General features: G+C 38.6%; 1 protein-coding gene across 3 annotated transcripts in view; it reads right to left on the bottom strand.

Annotated features, from left to right (window-relative positions):
• Positions 1-13,351, bottom strand: part of LOC122639941 (mediator of RNA polymerase II transcription subunit 13) — a 62,408-nt gene that overhangs the window by 27,710 nt on the left and 21,347 nt on the right. For all 3 annotated transcript variants that reach the window (XM_043832994.1, XM_043832993.1, XM_043832995.1), the window contains exons 12-13: positions 5,703-5,958; positions 22-288 (exon numbers count right to left, since the gene is read on the bottom strand). In XM_043832994.1, coding sequence (XP_043688929.1) covers positions 22-288; positions 5,703-5,958 — 523 coding nt within the window. The remainder of the gene's footprint in view (positions 1-21; positions 289-5,702; positions 5,959-13,351) is intronic.

Here is a 13,351-nt window from a genome sequence, read left to right on the forward strand (position 1 = left end):
GATATCTGAACAAGAGAATACCTCACCAAAAGGCAGAGCATCATCAATAAAAAAGTCACCAAAATCCCCAAACTCAGAAAGAAGTATTTGGATGTCCATGCCAATACCCCTGTCTTCATCATCTAACCAATGAGATCCTATAGAATCATTTACCACTCCTGCGATGGCTGAGTTGTTAACTTCAATGGAATTATACCCTGACTTATATGCTTCTTGCATGGACGAAATTATTCCTGTTCCTGACTGAACAAATGAATCAGTCATCCCCATGCGAGGACGCTTAGAAACCTGTAAAGATAGGGTCAAATTGCTATGCTGAGTCACTTGACAAACATAATAATTTAGGACAAAGAGGAGCAGGACTTCAGTAATTGAAAGCATATTGAGTATGTTCACATCATAACTTCAGTCACTCTAAGAAAGTTGGTGATCCTCTGTAACTAGTAAAAAACGAAAAAGAAAACAAGTAAATAATTTCTCTTACCTTATCCAAGTAGCAATCAATGATGATCAATCCACAGATTTTTTATATTCAAAAATTATATGATGATCCACATTAACATATGCTATAAGAAAATCTTACAATGATGAGAAATTGCATAAAATAAATATCAAGTCAAAAAGCAACTGAAAAGAATTTCACATTAAAGACCTTGGCAAGTTTGAGATAAACCTGAAGTTGAATTTTACATTATCACTTTTATTCAGTTGGGCTAAAAATGGCAATTGATCGTGCTAGTGATTATAGTGAGGATTATGAAACAAATAAATGTGACTGTTGAATATAAACATAGGGAAAAAGGAAAAACTCCAAAATTATAAATTGGATCCTAGTTGATGCGCTTCATAAGAAATTTAGAAGATCCAGAGGGAGTGGAGCAATGAGAACCCTTGGTGGTCTTGAAGATCATTTGGATATTCTGATTTTCACGTCTGTATAGAACTTTTTCGTCCCAACACACTTTAAAGAATATATATATATATATGGTACGCAGTAATCTTTGTAAGCCAAGTCACTGGACCGGATATATATATATATATACTTTCATTTACGAATGAAATATCTTTCTGTCTTATCTCAAACCTCTCCCCCCAAACCCAAAAAATAATTTGAAATAGCTAGGGTAAAGAAAGGCATCTTAGTTTCTAAAAAGAAGGTTTCGTTTGGTCGCTTGAAGGAGACGTATTATACTGGTATTAAGTTGGTTGCCACTTCAATTAGCAGAACACAAAATAAAGAAGAGAGGTGACCCTCCAATTGATACCCACAGAATCAAAGGCTTGAATGATAGCACACATCTCTGCTGCCAACGAATTATTGCACGTGATACAGGTGCGATTAATCAGTTTATCAGCTATCTCAAAACATAAATTAGGAACTCACCAATATGGTTTCATCGCTCATGGAATGTGCACATAAAGGTTGAAACTTAAACTTATGCTACCTGAATGAGTTTCATGATTGCAAATTTGGATTGAAAACTTCAGAATGTAGGAAATATTTAGATTTCAACTCCAACCCATAGCACCCAGCCAAATAACGGATCCAAGGAAAGACCCCTCCCTGTCAACAAAAGTTGGATCCGAACTTTGCCCTTGTATTATAGTATCATAGTAAATCAGATATTTCTCACCTCTTTATCCCAGACCACCAGGAATCAATAAAGGTTTTATCCCTCACCTCAGCGAAGAAAATTTTCAATCCCATAATTTCATCCTTTTGCTATAATTTGGTTAAATTTAAGAAAAAGTTTGGCAGAAATCTGGTTAATTTTGCTTTAAAACTGAAAACAGCGAACTAACACTCCCAATCTCCCATAAGGTGTTTTTTAGTTAATTTCCAAAGGTTTTGACAAGTTTTGGCAGATGTCAATAAAACAAGTAATTTCCGCAGAAAGCCTCTTCAACCAAACAATAATCTGGAAAATTCATGTCACATTAGCATGCCCTATATATGTTATGTTATAGGGTGTGAGTTGATCTTCCATTGATATTAGTGGACTGATTTTTTTTATCAGAAGTAATTTCTAGGTTTCTGTTAAAAATGCATTAAAACTGTGCAAGACTCACATTAGAAAAATATGGAACTACTTTGCATCATAGTTGTCAAGATGGTGGAGGGGTGACTAAGCGCTTAGGAAACAAGGCGCACAATTGCTATTTTTTATTTCCCCTCTTTTCTGACATTATTTAGTATGCTACAATATATACCTCAGCGTGGGCCTTGGTACAATGGTAAAGGTTGCTCCATTGTGACCAAGTGGTCACGGGGTCGAGTCCACTCTCGGCAAAAGCAGGGATAAGGCTGCGTACACTATGACCCTCCCAGACCCCTTAGTGGCGGGAGCCTAGTGCACTGGGTACACTACAATATATACCTTATATTATCAAAAATCAACATTAAGCCACATCAAGTCATCAAAAATCAACATAGAACTAGAAGACATCAGAACTGCAGAAGCAAGCTATTGAAAGTTTGAAACAATCAAAACATACATTTGGTTTATACTATCTTGGAAATGATCACTCTCCTAGTATACCTAGTCTCACAATTGGTTTGTACTGTTCTTGAAAAATATGATCTTATCTATAAGTAATTAAACTGCTCTCGATTTAGAGAAATGTTCGTGTTCTTTAATAAGTTTGACTGGTGAAATGATTTTATTTTTACATGAGACTTTTTGGTATTAGGTATAGCACAAAACTAACTTTCCAACAAATCCAAGGCTACTTAATCTAATTTATATTGAAGGAGTTAAGTTCTGGTCAAACCTTACTTGGTGTGCAAGAGTTCTGTTTAAATCGCCCTGAATGAAAATAAATTTTTAGACCAAAAAAAAATGATTTTACCGCTCTTTTGATTTAGTAATGTTTTGGTGTAATAAGATTTATAGAATTTTTAGATTTGAGAAAAAACTCAGCATTTGAAAGTTGAAAATTTCACTTACCGCCGAAAATCCAGTTTTTGTTCTTGAATTGTGGGGGGTTGACTTTTTATCTTTTTTAAATTTTATTTTTAACTATTTTTATTGGATTCAAATAGGGGGTATTTGCTTATTTATGAATAATATCTTCAAATAGGGGTTATTTGCTTATTTATGAATAATATCTTAAGTAAATGAAATATTTGGCATAACTAAGTGCCAAACCTAGTTCGATACCAATAAAAACCAATGCCTTGCACTAAGGCTACAGTCGCCTAGACGCCTAGGCGACGCCTTGACAACTATGCTTTGCATGTACTTTGATACCCCCCCCCTCACCTAACAAAATAATTCCTAATTTTCTGCATACCTAATAAATTTATAATAACAAAATAATATAATACAAAGTATATTATGAGGGGAAATGCATGGTTAACTAATCAATATTTTACATCATATATGATGAAAATATTAAAAAATAATATTATTTGGGAAAGATTCTAAATAATATTGACATTATATGTTGTATAATATGGTACTTGTAGAACCTTTTTTATATAATTGACAAACTCTCACTCCAAATTGTCAAAGTAGGTTTGAAAATCAAAAAACCATTTTGGACATTTTCTGGCATCTAATCACTCCTATATGTTTCCTGATGCTGATTAGCATCAAGGATTTGAAGAAGGGGATCCTAAATCTGCCAATCTGAACCCGATTGCAGCCAATATCTAACCTGTGCAAATGGTCTGCAGACCATCCTGATTCCTGTGTCACACTTCCTGCAGTTCTAATGCATTAATCTTTGTCGGCAAGTAGAGTCAAAGACTCTGCATCACAATGAGCCGATGATTGCAGAAATGATCAAAAAACAGGTCATAGGGGTTAATCTGTCTAGGACAACAGAATCAGCAATTTTTTCCCGTCACCCCCCCCCCCCCAATCTCTCTTTTTTTTTTTAACACAAATATTACCTTGGACCCGGGCCAGCCCCTAGAATTTTATTAATTTCCAAAAAGAATGAAAGAATACAATGGGGGGACATACCATACCCCCCCCCAATCTCTCGTGTACTGTAAATGCCATTTAATGCATGCATCAATAGTTTTCTATCCTATTAGTATTAGAATTAAATAGTAGAATTCAAAATGACAAATAAATAAATAGTAATAAAATAACTTAATTTTAACTCATAACTAGAGTAGGTTCTCTTAGTTATTAGTATTTAGAAATATCGAAAAGATTTGCACGATGTCTCATCTATAGAAATCCAGATTGTGTCATATAAAGGCTCAAGTGAAATTGATTCCACCTCGACTTCTTCAACTTTATAAAATCACCTGTTGCCTATTAGCATCCAAATAGGTAATCGACATCCTATTTAAGACTACAGGTGATCAGCTCAAAGATACTCTAACCAAGGGTATTAGTAGAGCCTGCTTCCACTAGATTCTGAGCAAGTTGGGCAAGTGGGGTTTGCTCCTAAGCGGGCAGCTTGCATTACTCTATGAGAGTACTTTTGGTAACTAGGAAAGATGCATACTTACTAAGGAATTTATTGCATGTATATTATTTCTATATGTTGCAATTTGGTGGATTAAACAATTCTCGAGCTAAGTAAATGAATTTCTGGTTTTCTTTTTCTCCCGACTTGCCCATACCAGAACTGCATACCAACTCCAGGAGCCCTATTGGATTTCAACAGGTAAGGCATACTATACTACATTGTTGACTTCTTGTATAACAATAAACAACACCACCAACAAACTCAGCCCTATCCCAACTTAATAGGTTCGGCTACATGGATCCAAACAAAACAAAGTAGGGAAAACAGAGTTCTAACCAAAAAGGGGAAGAAAAGATGGGGAAAGAGATGAAAAATGAAAAGGGAGACAAGACAAATGAAAGATGGAAAATAATTAGAAAAATGAAAGATGAAAGGTAGTAAGAGGAAAGAGGCACAGCCCAGCACGTCAGAAGATCAGCTGAAAAGGGTCTGCGACATGGATCCTTGCCCTCCAATAGGTTTTGTCCGTTGTCATACTTGGTACAAGACCTAGACTATGCATGTCCTTCCTCATAACTTCTCCTATGGTCATTTTAGGTCTGCCCCTAGCTCTTTTAGCTCCATAAATTGGAATCATATCACTCCTCTTTACTGGGGCATTCCTATGCCTCCGTCGAATATCACCATACCACCTTAAACGACTCTCTCGGAGCTTGTCATTAATCGAGGCAACTCCCAAGTCCGCTCTTATATGTTCATGTTGTACTTTATCCTTGTTTTTCCACACATCTATCTTAACATCCTCACTTCTGCTACACAAATCTTATCAATATGACACTTCTTAACTGCCAACATTCTGCCCCATACATCATGACAGGTCGAACAACAGTCTTATAGAACTTTGCTTTAAGCTTGAAAGGAATACGTCGGTCATACAGCACTCCGGATGCACTTCTTGTACATCACTTTTTTATTTGGGGCTCACCACCGCTTTCCAAATCAATAAAAATTTCACTTCATCTATTTGTTCTAAAATTTTAAAATAGGAAAGAGGGGAGAATGAGGAGCAGCTGTACTTAATATTTCCAGTGATAGAATAAATTAGAGCTTCAGATGGTACAACTTTCAAAACCTGAGGCATCAGAAGTCCATCAACCTTATTATGTCACATAACATGAATTTAGAGAAACAGAGTTAATGAAAACAGTAATACAACAAAATGGTAAAGTGAAATGAAGTGATAAATATTAAGTATGAATAAGCTGACGTACCAGTTTCTGGCCATCGTTCTCAAACTGATCATTAGAAGATAAATCAGACTGTTTACATGTTAGTGAATCAGCATCTGCCTCAAGGTCACCAGTCCCCGTTGTGGTCCTATAATCACTTTCACTGGATGTGCTACTTATGCTGCTGATGCTACTGCTATTACTGTTACTACTGCTGTTATAACTGTGAAGTGAGTGTATCCCATTGACCTCACTCCATGGCCCATCGATAGACTCGATCTTGCCAGCAGTTTCCAAACTAGCATGAGAAGAGGAGAAAATTTTAGGGCAAAGATCTAACAAAAAGAAAGAAAGTGCAAAGGAAAGTGAAAATTAGCCAGAAATATGAGTTGAGATATTATAATCAGCATTTGTATACCATAGAAACAAAAAGGATAATGAATAGTTATCAATATAGACAAGAAAGGACAAATCCATTATGCAGATGATATTCCCACACTAATGAATATTCATTCATTCATTGCAAATAATAGGAAGCAAGATTGCTTCAAGACCCAGTCTCAAATAAATAAAAAAACACATAAATAAAAGGAAGAAGTAGCAGTGCAGCAGCTGTAAAACCTCAAAAACAATAAAAAAAAAAACAATAATCATGAGATGGAAAGTTGTGACACAACCTATTCGAAGCCAATTTCAATCTACCTATAAATGAAATGATGACATATTTAAAAATGGATAAGCCTACTTGACTGGCTAAGCAAAACAGGAATCAAGACTAAAAGTTCGAAAGGGAAACTGTATCCGTAATGTTTCTCAGGTTTCCTCAAGCTGCTTTCGACAGTACAAAACCAAAATTCCATCTTCCTGCTGATCATGCATTCACAACTCTAGTAAAATAAAAATGAAATAAAATAGCTATTTTAGGCGACTAAAATGAAGGGGTGAGAATAACTTTTTCCTATGGTAGAAAATTAGAGTTTAGATATCTTAATGCAAGTAAAAGAGAAAAAGATGTGGTTAGAAGCCCCACCTCCCAGCCAACAAAAGATGAGGCAAAATTACAACAAATCAGAAGATTGATAAGTACAGATGTAGAGCTCCTCCTCACAGCAAAGCTCCCATCTCATTGTAGAATAGTAGTGACAGACTGACAGCAAAACATATTGTCTCAGCCATATTTCAAAATCTCGGTAGAAACAACCATAATTTCACGAATTATTACAGTTTTGACAAAGTGTTGAAACGAAATGCTAGTCGACTCTACAGGAATGCCATGTTTTGACCGAAATTTCGCCATTTCGTTCGAAATCTCGGTTTTGGTGGGATGTATCATTACGTTTCGGCGAAATGATATATTCCTTTGTTATTAAATACAAAATTCGATCAAAATGGGTCAAAATTTAAACCCCCTACGCTCGTCTCATGGTTTTCATATTGAGGGGGGATTTTGCTAGAAAACCCTAGTATTTGTGTTTTTGGCCAAATCACTTGAGTCTTTGTGGAAGTTGGAACAACATATTGGAGATTATTACACCATCTACAGCAACGATTTGCTGCATATGAGTGAGAATTATCGAACATTTAACTTTGAGGTATACCTTTTTCCCTAAAGTTAAGTTTTACAAAACTCTTGCGCCTGGCTGGCTTCTCTATTGGCTCTCTCCCCGTCAAGTATCTGGGTCTCCCCATAATCCCTACCGGGCTGTCTAGCCATCACTGCACCCCCATGCTTGATAACATCCGCAATCATCTTCAACTTTGGAAAGGCAAACTTCTATCCTTTGCTAGCAGACTTGAATGCATTCGGTCGGTCCTTCGAGCCTCCTATATATACTGGAGTGATTTTTTCAGCATCCCTAAAGCCACCATAAAGGCTATGGAGCGCATCTTCTGCGCTTTTCTCTGGAAAGGGACAGATACCTCTAAATTCCTCCACCTGGTCAGTGGAAGTCCATCTGTCTCCCAAAAGTTGAGGGAGGCCCCAGCATTCGTCGCATTCATGACTCCAATATTGCGGGCATCCTCAAGCTTATTTGGAAAATCTCCTCCCGCCATGATTCCATATGGGTCAATTGGGTTTACTCCCACCTCCTCAAGACGGACTCCATCTGGTCTGTCTTTATCCCATCTGACTCCTCTTGGATTTGGCGCAAGATCCTCTCACTCCATTCCCTTACCCTCCGTGGTATCTCAACCTCTATTGTCGATGGTTCCACCATCTCTCTTTGGCTAGACCCTTGGTACCCTTTAGGTGTCCTCTATAATTCCTTTAGCCTCAGATTGATCTACTCTTCTGGTCTACCAAAAGCCACCCCTCTTTCCTCCCTTATTTCTCTTGGCTCTTGGACCCCCCCTTCTCTCAATCCCGCTATCCTCTCCCAAATCTGGTCCTCCCCTTCATCCTTCATCCTCTCCCCCTCATGCGGATAAGGTTATCTAGCTCCCTACCCCCCAACGGTCTCTTTACCTCCAGCTCAGCCTAGAATTTTGTTAAAGACACTAATGTAGTCCTAGAATAGGAGATAATCCCACTAGGAGCCAAGTGGAATCAAGTTCTGGTCAAGCCTGCTGTTTGGGCTGATTAGGGGCTGTTTTAGGGAAAAATTAGGGTTTAGGATGGGACTTTGGGAATGGGGTTTATATGGTTTTAATCTGCAGGTCTAGGGGGTCATTATGATATAAAAATATCTGAATTTGAATCAATTTTAAATTCCTGCAGAAATTAGGGTTAGGGTTTCGGGTTTTAGAATTAAGAAAAACAACAAAAGCTAGGGTTTAAAGTAGGATTCAGGGGCTGGGGTTGAGGTCGAGTGTTAGAGGGACTAGGGGGAAGGTTCGGCTGCAATATGGGGAATTTCTGATGGCTGAATATGCCTAAACAGAAATTTAGGGTTTTAGGCTTACAGTGATTAATGGGGGAATAGGGTTTAGAGTGATGGGAAGGGGCAACAGCTTAGATCGAGTATAGGCAGGGGTGTGAGGGGGCTGTGGTCTGAATCTGATTGAATTCAGATGAGGGATGAGTGTTTAAGGTAACCTAGCTGATCTAGGGTTTAAGGAAAACCGATAGGATTCAAATAAAACAAAAAGGGAATGATGGGGAGGGAGGATGAATGGAAAAACAGAAATTAAGGTTCAAACTTACCACTGGATTCCAACGGCAGCGGCTTGATTGATGAAGGATGAAGCCACCTTCAGAGAGAGACCCTCCCAGCCGTCACGGCGTAAGGAGTCGCAGGATTCCACCCACCCTTCCACCTTGATAAACCCACAAGGATGCACACACTCTCAAAGAGCAAGGAGCAGCAGCAGCAATCGGCCAGCAGCAGTAACAGTACTTTTAATTAAAATTTCAATATGTGGGGGAGCCTCCCACGATCCAATATATTTATAACAAAAGCCTAAGCCAAAACCTAGTTCAACTTAAGGTCTCTTCCTTCTAAAATCGTGGAAGGGAGAGAACTAATCTAACTTAAATTGAATTAAACAGTAAATTGTCCTAACTACCCCTATGAACTTAAATTAAAAGACTTTAACTTAAAACAACTAATTTAAAAGAAGATTCCATATTAGCCAATAGGATATAAGAACCTATTAACCAATAGGAGCTCTTCACTTAAATTAGACCCATTGAACCAATTGGATGCAACCAATTCTAAACCGGTTCAATCTAAAAAATAGAAAAATAACTAAGTATGGGAAAAATATAAATCCTAACCTACGGCTCCCTATTCAAACCCTAAGTTCAGGGCTTCTTCTTCTTCTTCTTCTTCTTCTTCCTTCTTGGAGCTGCATCAGACCCTAGCCCCATCGTCCCCTGGCACAAGTTAATATGGTTCAAAGGCCACATCCCTTGCCACAGCTTCACTGTTTGGAGAACCCTACGATTATGCCTGCCCACTAGTATCCCTGTTCCCCCTTCTTGTATCCTTTGTTGGAATGGCCACGAAGACATCCCCACCTCTTCTTTGATTGCCCTTTTACCTCTCCCATCTGGAAAAAAGCCCTCTCCTCGATCTAGCCCCGCAGCAGGAGAATCCTTGCCTTCGAGCGGGAATGGCTCTGGCTAGACATGACTTTCTCTGGGACCTCTATATGTGACACTATTGAGAAGCTTGTATTTCGCGCCACTATTTATCATATCTGGATGGAAAGGAACCTCAGGAGATGGACTTCCAAATCCCAATCATTTGATTTGATTTGGAAAACCATCTTCTTTGACATGTCCTCCAAGCTCAATTGCATGCGTCATAGGCACTTTTTGGATACCCCAAGGAACAGGCATATTGTTGTTTTCTGGGGTCTTAATTTGTTTCTTTTGCAGTTTCCCACCTCTGCGTAGGTTAGGCAGTCTGTTCATCCCCCCCCCTCTCTCTTTCCCCCTTTCTTTTGTTTCTCTTGTATTTTCCCTCCCCACTTTTTCTCCCTACCCCCTCCTGGGGTTCGGTAATATATTTATTCACCAAAAACGAAGTTTTACAAAAAAATAGGATAAGTATTTAGTGGTTGGGCTTCAATTTTTCACATGCTAGATATCGTAGGCCGATCTACAACTTCATGGAGTCATTTAATTTTCTGTTTTTAAATTGTTTTTTAATTTTCTGGTTTAAAATTTTGATTTTTTTTATACAAATAGGGATAATATACATTGGTTGGGGCGTAATTTTATATACAACGTAGGCCGATCAACGGATTTACAATGTCATTTTTTCTACCAGAAAAAAAAAAAAAAAAAAAATTTTGGCAAATTAGAAAATTAATTTTTAAAAATTCAAAATTATGAAAAATAATAAGAAAAGATATTTTGCTTTGGTTTGAACATTTCTGAAAGTATTGTTTTTGTCTTTTCAACTCAAAATGATGATTAATGTGTTGTTTCATACTTAAATTTTGGCTAAATAGGGTCGTATTATTATTTTTTTTAAATTATAACAATTAGTTTTAATTAGGAAAAATATAAGAGTTAAGAAAAATGTTGTAATATGGGTTCATGGGTATAATTGTCCATAGGGTTTATTTTGTGTTGCCCTAGGGGCTTTATTGTCTTTGTACTCATATCTCATTATTATAAATAAAGGTGAGGTGGGCTATGTCTCATAGACACAAGTCACAATTCCCAAAGTCATCATGGTATCAGAGCAGAATCGACCAAGGGATTCTAAACCCTAATCGGCTATGTCCTCTCTTCTCTCTCTTTCTCAATTTCTTCATAGCACCGTCGCCACCACATCGCCATCGCCTAGCGCCATCACTACCACCCGCCGCCACATTCCACCGCCCTTCTCTCTCTCGGTCTCTCTCGGCATCCCTCTCTCTCCTTTTAGCGCCACCGAGAGGGCAGCGATACCGCCTCCACCACTTCTGCCACCCTCAGTGGTGATTTCCTAAGCCACCGAGGGCCTTTTTTGTCCCTCCTTTTGTTCTCCCAGTCCTTCCTAATGTATTGAAGGACTGTTTCCACCTTTTCTTGTGGATTTTTTGGTGTTGGATGATGGTTTAGTTCTCCTCCAGCAACCCATGTGATTTTTATTTTTTTTTTGGAAACAATGGCAAACAATTCGGATATTTCTACTGCTACATCTGGAACTGACGGGCAAGTTTGTGGTTCACTTGACGGCTTTCCCACCTTCCCTGTTTGCTCTGTTTGTCTAGACGGGAGCAATTATTTGATGTGGTCGTGATTCTGCTATCTTGCCATCGACTCCCGCGGGTATTTGGGTTACCTCACCGGTAACAAGGTGAAACCCACACTGAAGGTGCTGACCAAGATTAGTGGGGTTCTACCAACTCCCTGGTTATGTCATACCTTCTTAGTAGTATGCAACCCCAACTTGCTCGGGGATATCTCTTGTTGGAAACTGCTGCAAAGATTTGGAAAGCTGCTTAGGAAACATATTCGCAGGTTGGGAACGATGCCCAGGTCTATGAACTACGCAAGAAACTTCATGAGACCAAGTAGAAGGAACTCAGCCTACCAAATTTGCTGCTAATGCTTGTCTTGACACTAGAGAACATGCCAAATTAACGGTACCCTTACCCAGAAGAACCACCGTTCTAGAACGGGGAGGAAGCAATTGAAAGCTATGGCTATTATTCTGAGCTGTGTAGTTTGTAGCAGGAATTGGACTTTTATGATATCTTCCAGGCTGCTCTATTGATCCTCAAGGGAAACTGGTGATAGAAGGCTATATACACCTTGGGGCTCGCTACTTTTGGAGTTCTCTGTCAGAAATTTCAGACATTGATGTATCATAATCTGACCAGCAATCTCAGGCCATATTTTGGTAAGATACTACCCTTCCTATTCCCTCCATTTGATACTGATTACAGCCCCATTCACTGGCTGCATCTGGCTGTGACCGTAAGTTGCCATTTTCTTCCCTTAGTTTCTAATTCTGTGCAAGAGTCCTTACTCTTCATCTGACCATCCGAATAGAATTTTGTGGAGTTATCCCTACCAAGGAGTTCTACCCTTGACTAATTCTGGAACACTTACTAATTCTGAGATATAGCCCTCTTTAGTGTTGCTGGAACTACTTTTAGACCTGCTATTTTGTCAATATATCAAACCTTCCTGTAGAATAAGTGATGTAGATCACAAGTCCAAGTGTACCCGCAGGAACAAGCCCCAAAAACCATCCCAGTGTAGTTGCGGGATTCAACTGCTGTAAGAGGCAGCCTGGTCTGATAATGTGGCAGGTTTTTGTTGGTTCGATGGAGCATCACACAAGGCAGCCCAACCCAGACAGAAGCATGTATAAGAGAAAGGATCAAGATAGAAAAAAATTTTATTAAAAAAAATTTACTGTTCACAAGAACAGTACCACGAGTTACTGTTCGCGTGAATAGTGATGTGGACTCATATGGACAACTGACTTGGAAGATTAGATGCTGACAATATCATATTCCTAGTTGCTATTTCATTAGTTTCTATTTTGCTAGTTATTTGTTTCTAAATTAGAGTTTCTATTTTAGTTGCTTAGCTGAGTTAGAGTTTCGACTTTAGTTACCTTCTAATTTTGTTTCTTAGCAAAGTTCAATTACTTGTAACTCAAGTCTCAGCTCTTCTAGAGACTTCCAATTTTTATTGTTTCTATTTTGGGCTCAACCCTTGAGTCTATATAATGTAATGCCCTTAGAGGCCTCCACACAATTAAATGAATGAAGTTATGTTGCAGTTTTGCAATGCATTGTCCTGAGAGAGGCTGAGATAGCCAAGATCATTGTTTCAACAGCTGAGATAGCTGTGTGTGAGAGACCCAAGGCTGAAATAGCCAACCCCTCCTATCCCTTCCCCCCCCCCCCCTCTCTTCTTGTATCTATCCATCTTCTACCTTTTATCTTCTTTTATTTTCCAATCAATTTGGTGTTTGGTGTTCTGCTGCAACCTAGAATCGATCCTACTGTAGAGTGGTTCTGAATTGAACTGACATCTATATTAATCGGTCTTCATCAACCTATCCCTACATTAAAGGCTCCATGTTTCACAATTAATCTCAACAAACTGTTCATTTCCATGTTATACCTCCACAGACATCACCCCAAAAAAGCTTGATTCCTCTATCAAATATAATCTGTACCTCACAATTCCACACTAACTAAAAAGTGAACGGATTCCATGTCGCTAGGTGCAATTGTTATACAAGCCCCAAGGATGAAACCTGAGCCTGGGCAGTCCACTCCAACAAAGG

This window comes from Telopea speciosissima, chromosome 9 (genome assembly GCF_018873765.1).
Source record: "Telopea speciosissima isolate NSW1024214 ecotype Mountain lineage chromosome 9, Tspe_v1, whole genome shotgun sequence".
Taxonomy (NCBI): domain Eukaryota; kingdom Viridiplantae; phylum Streptophyta; class Magnoliopsida; order Proteales; family Proteaceae; genus Telopea; species Telopea speciosissima.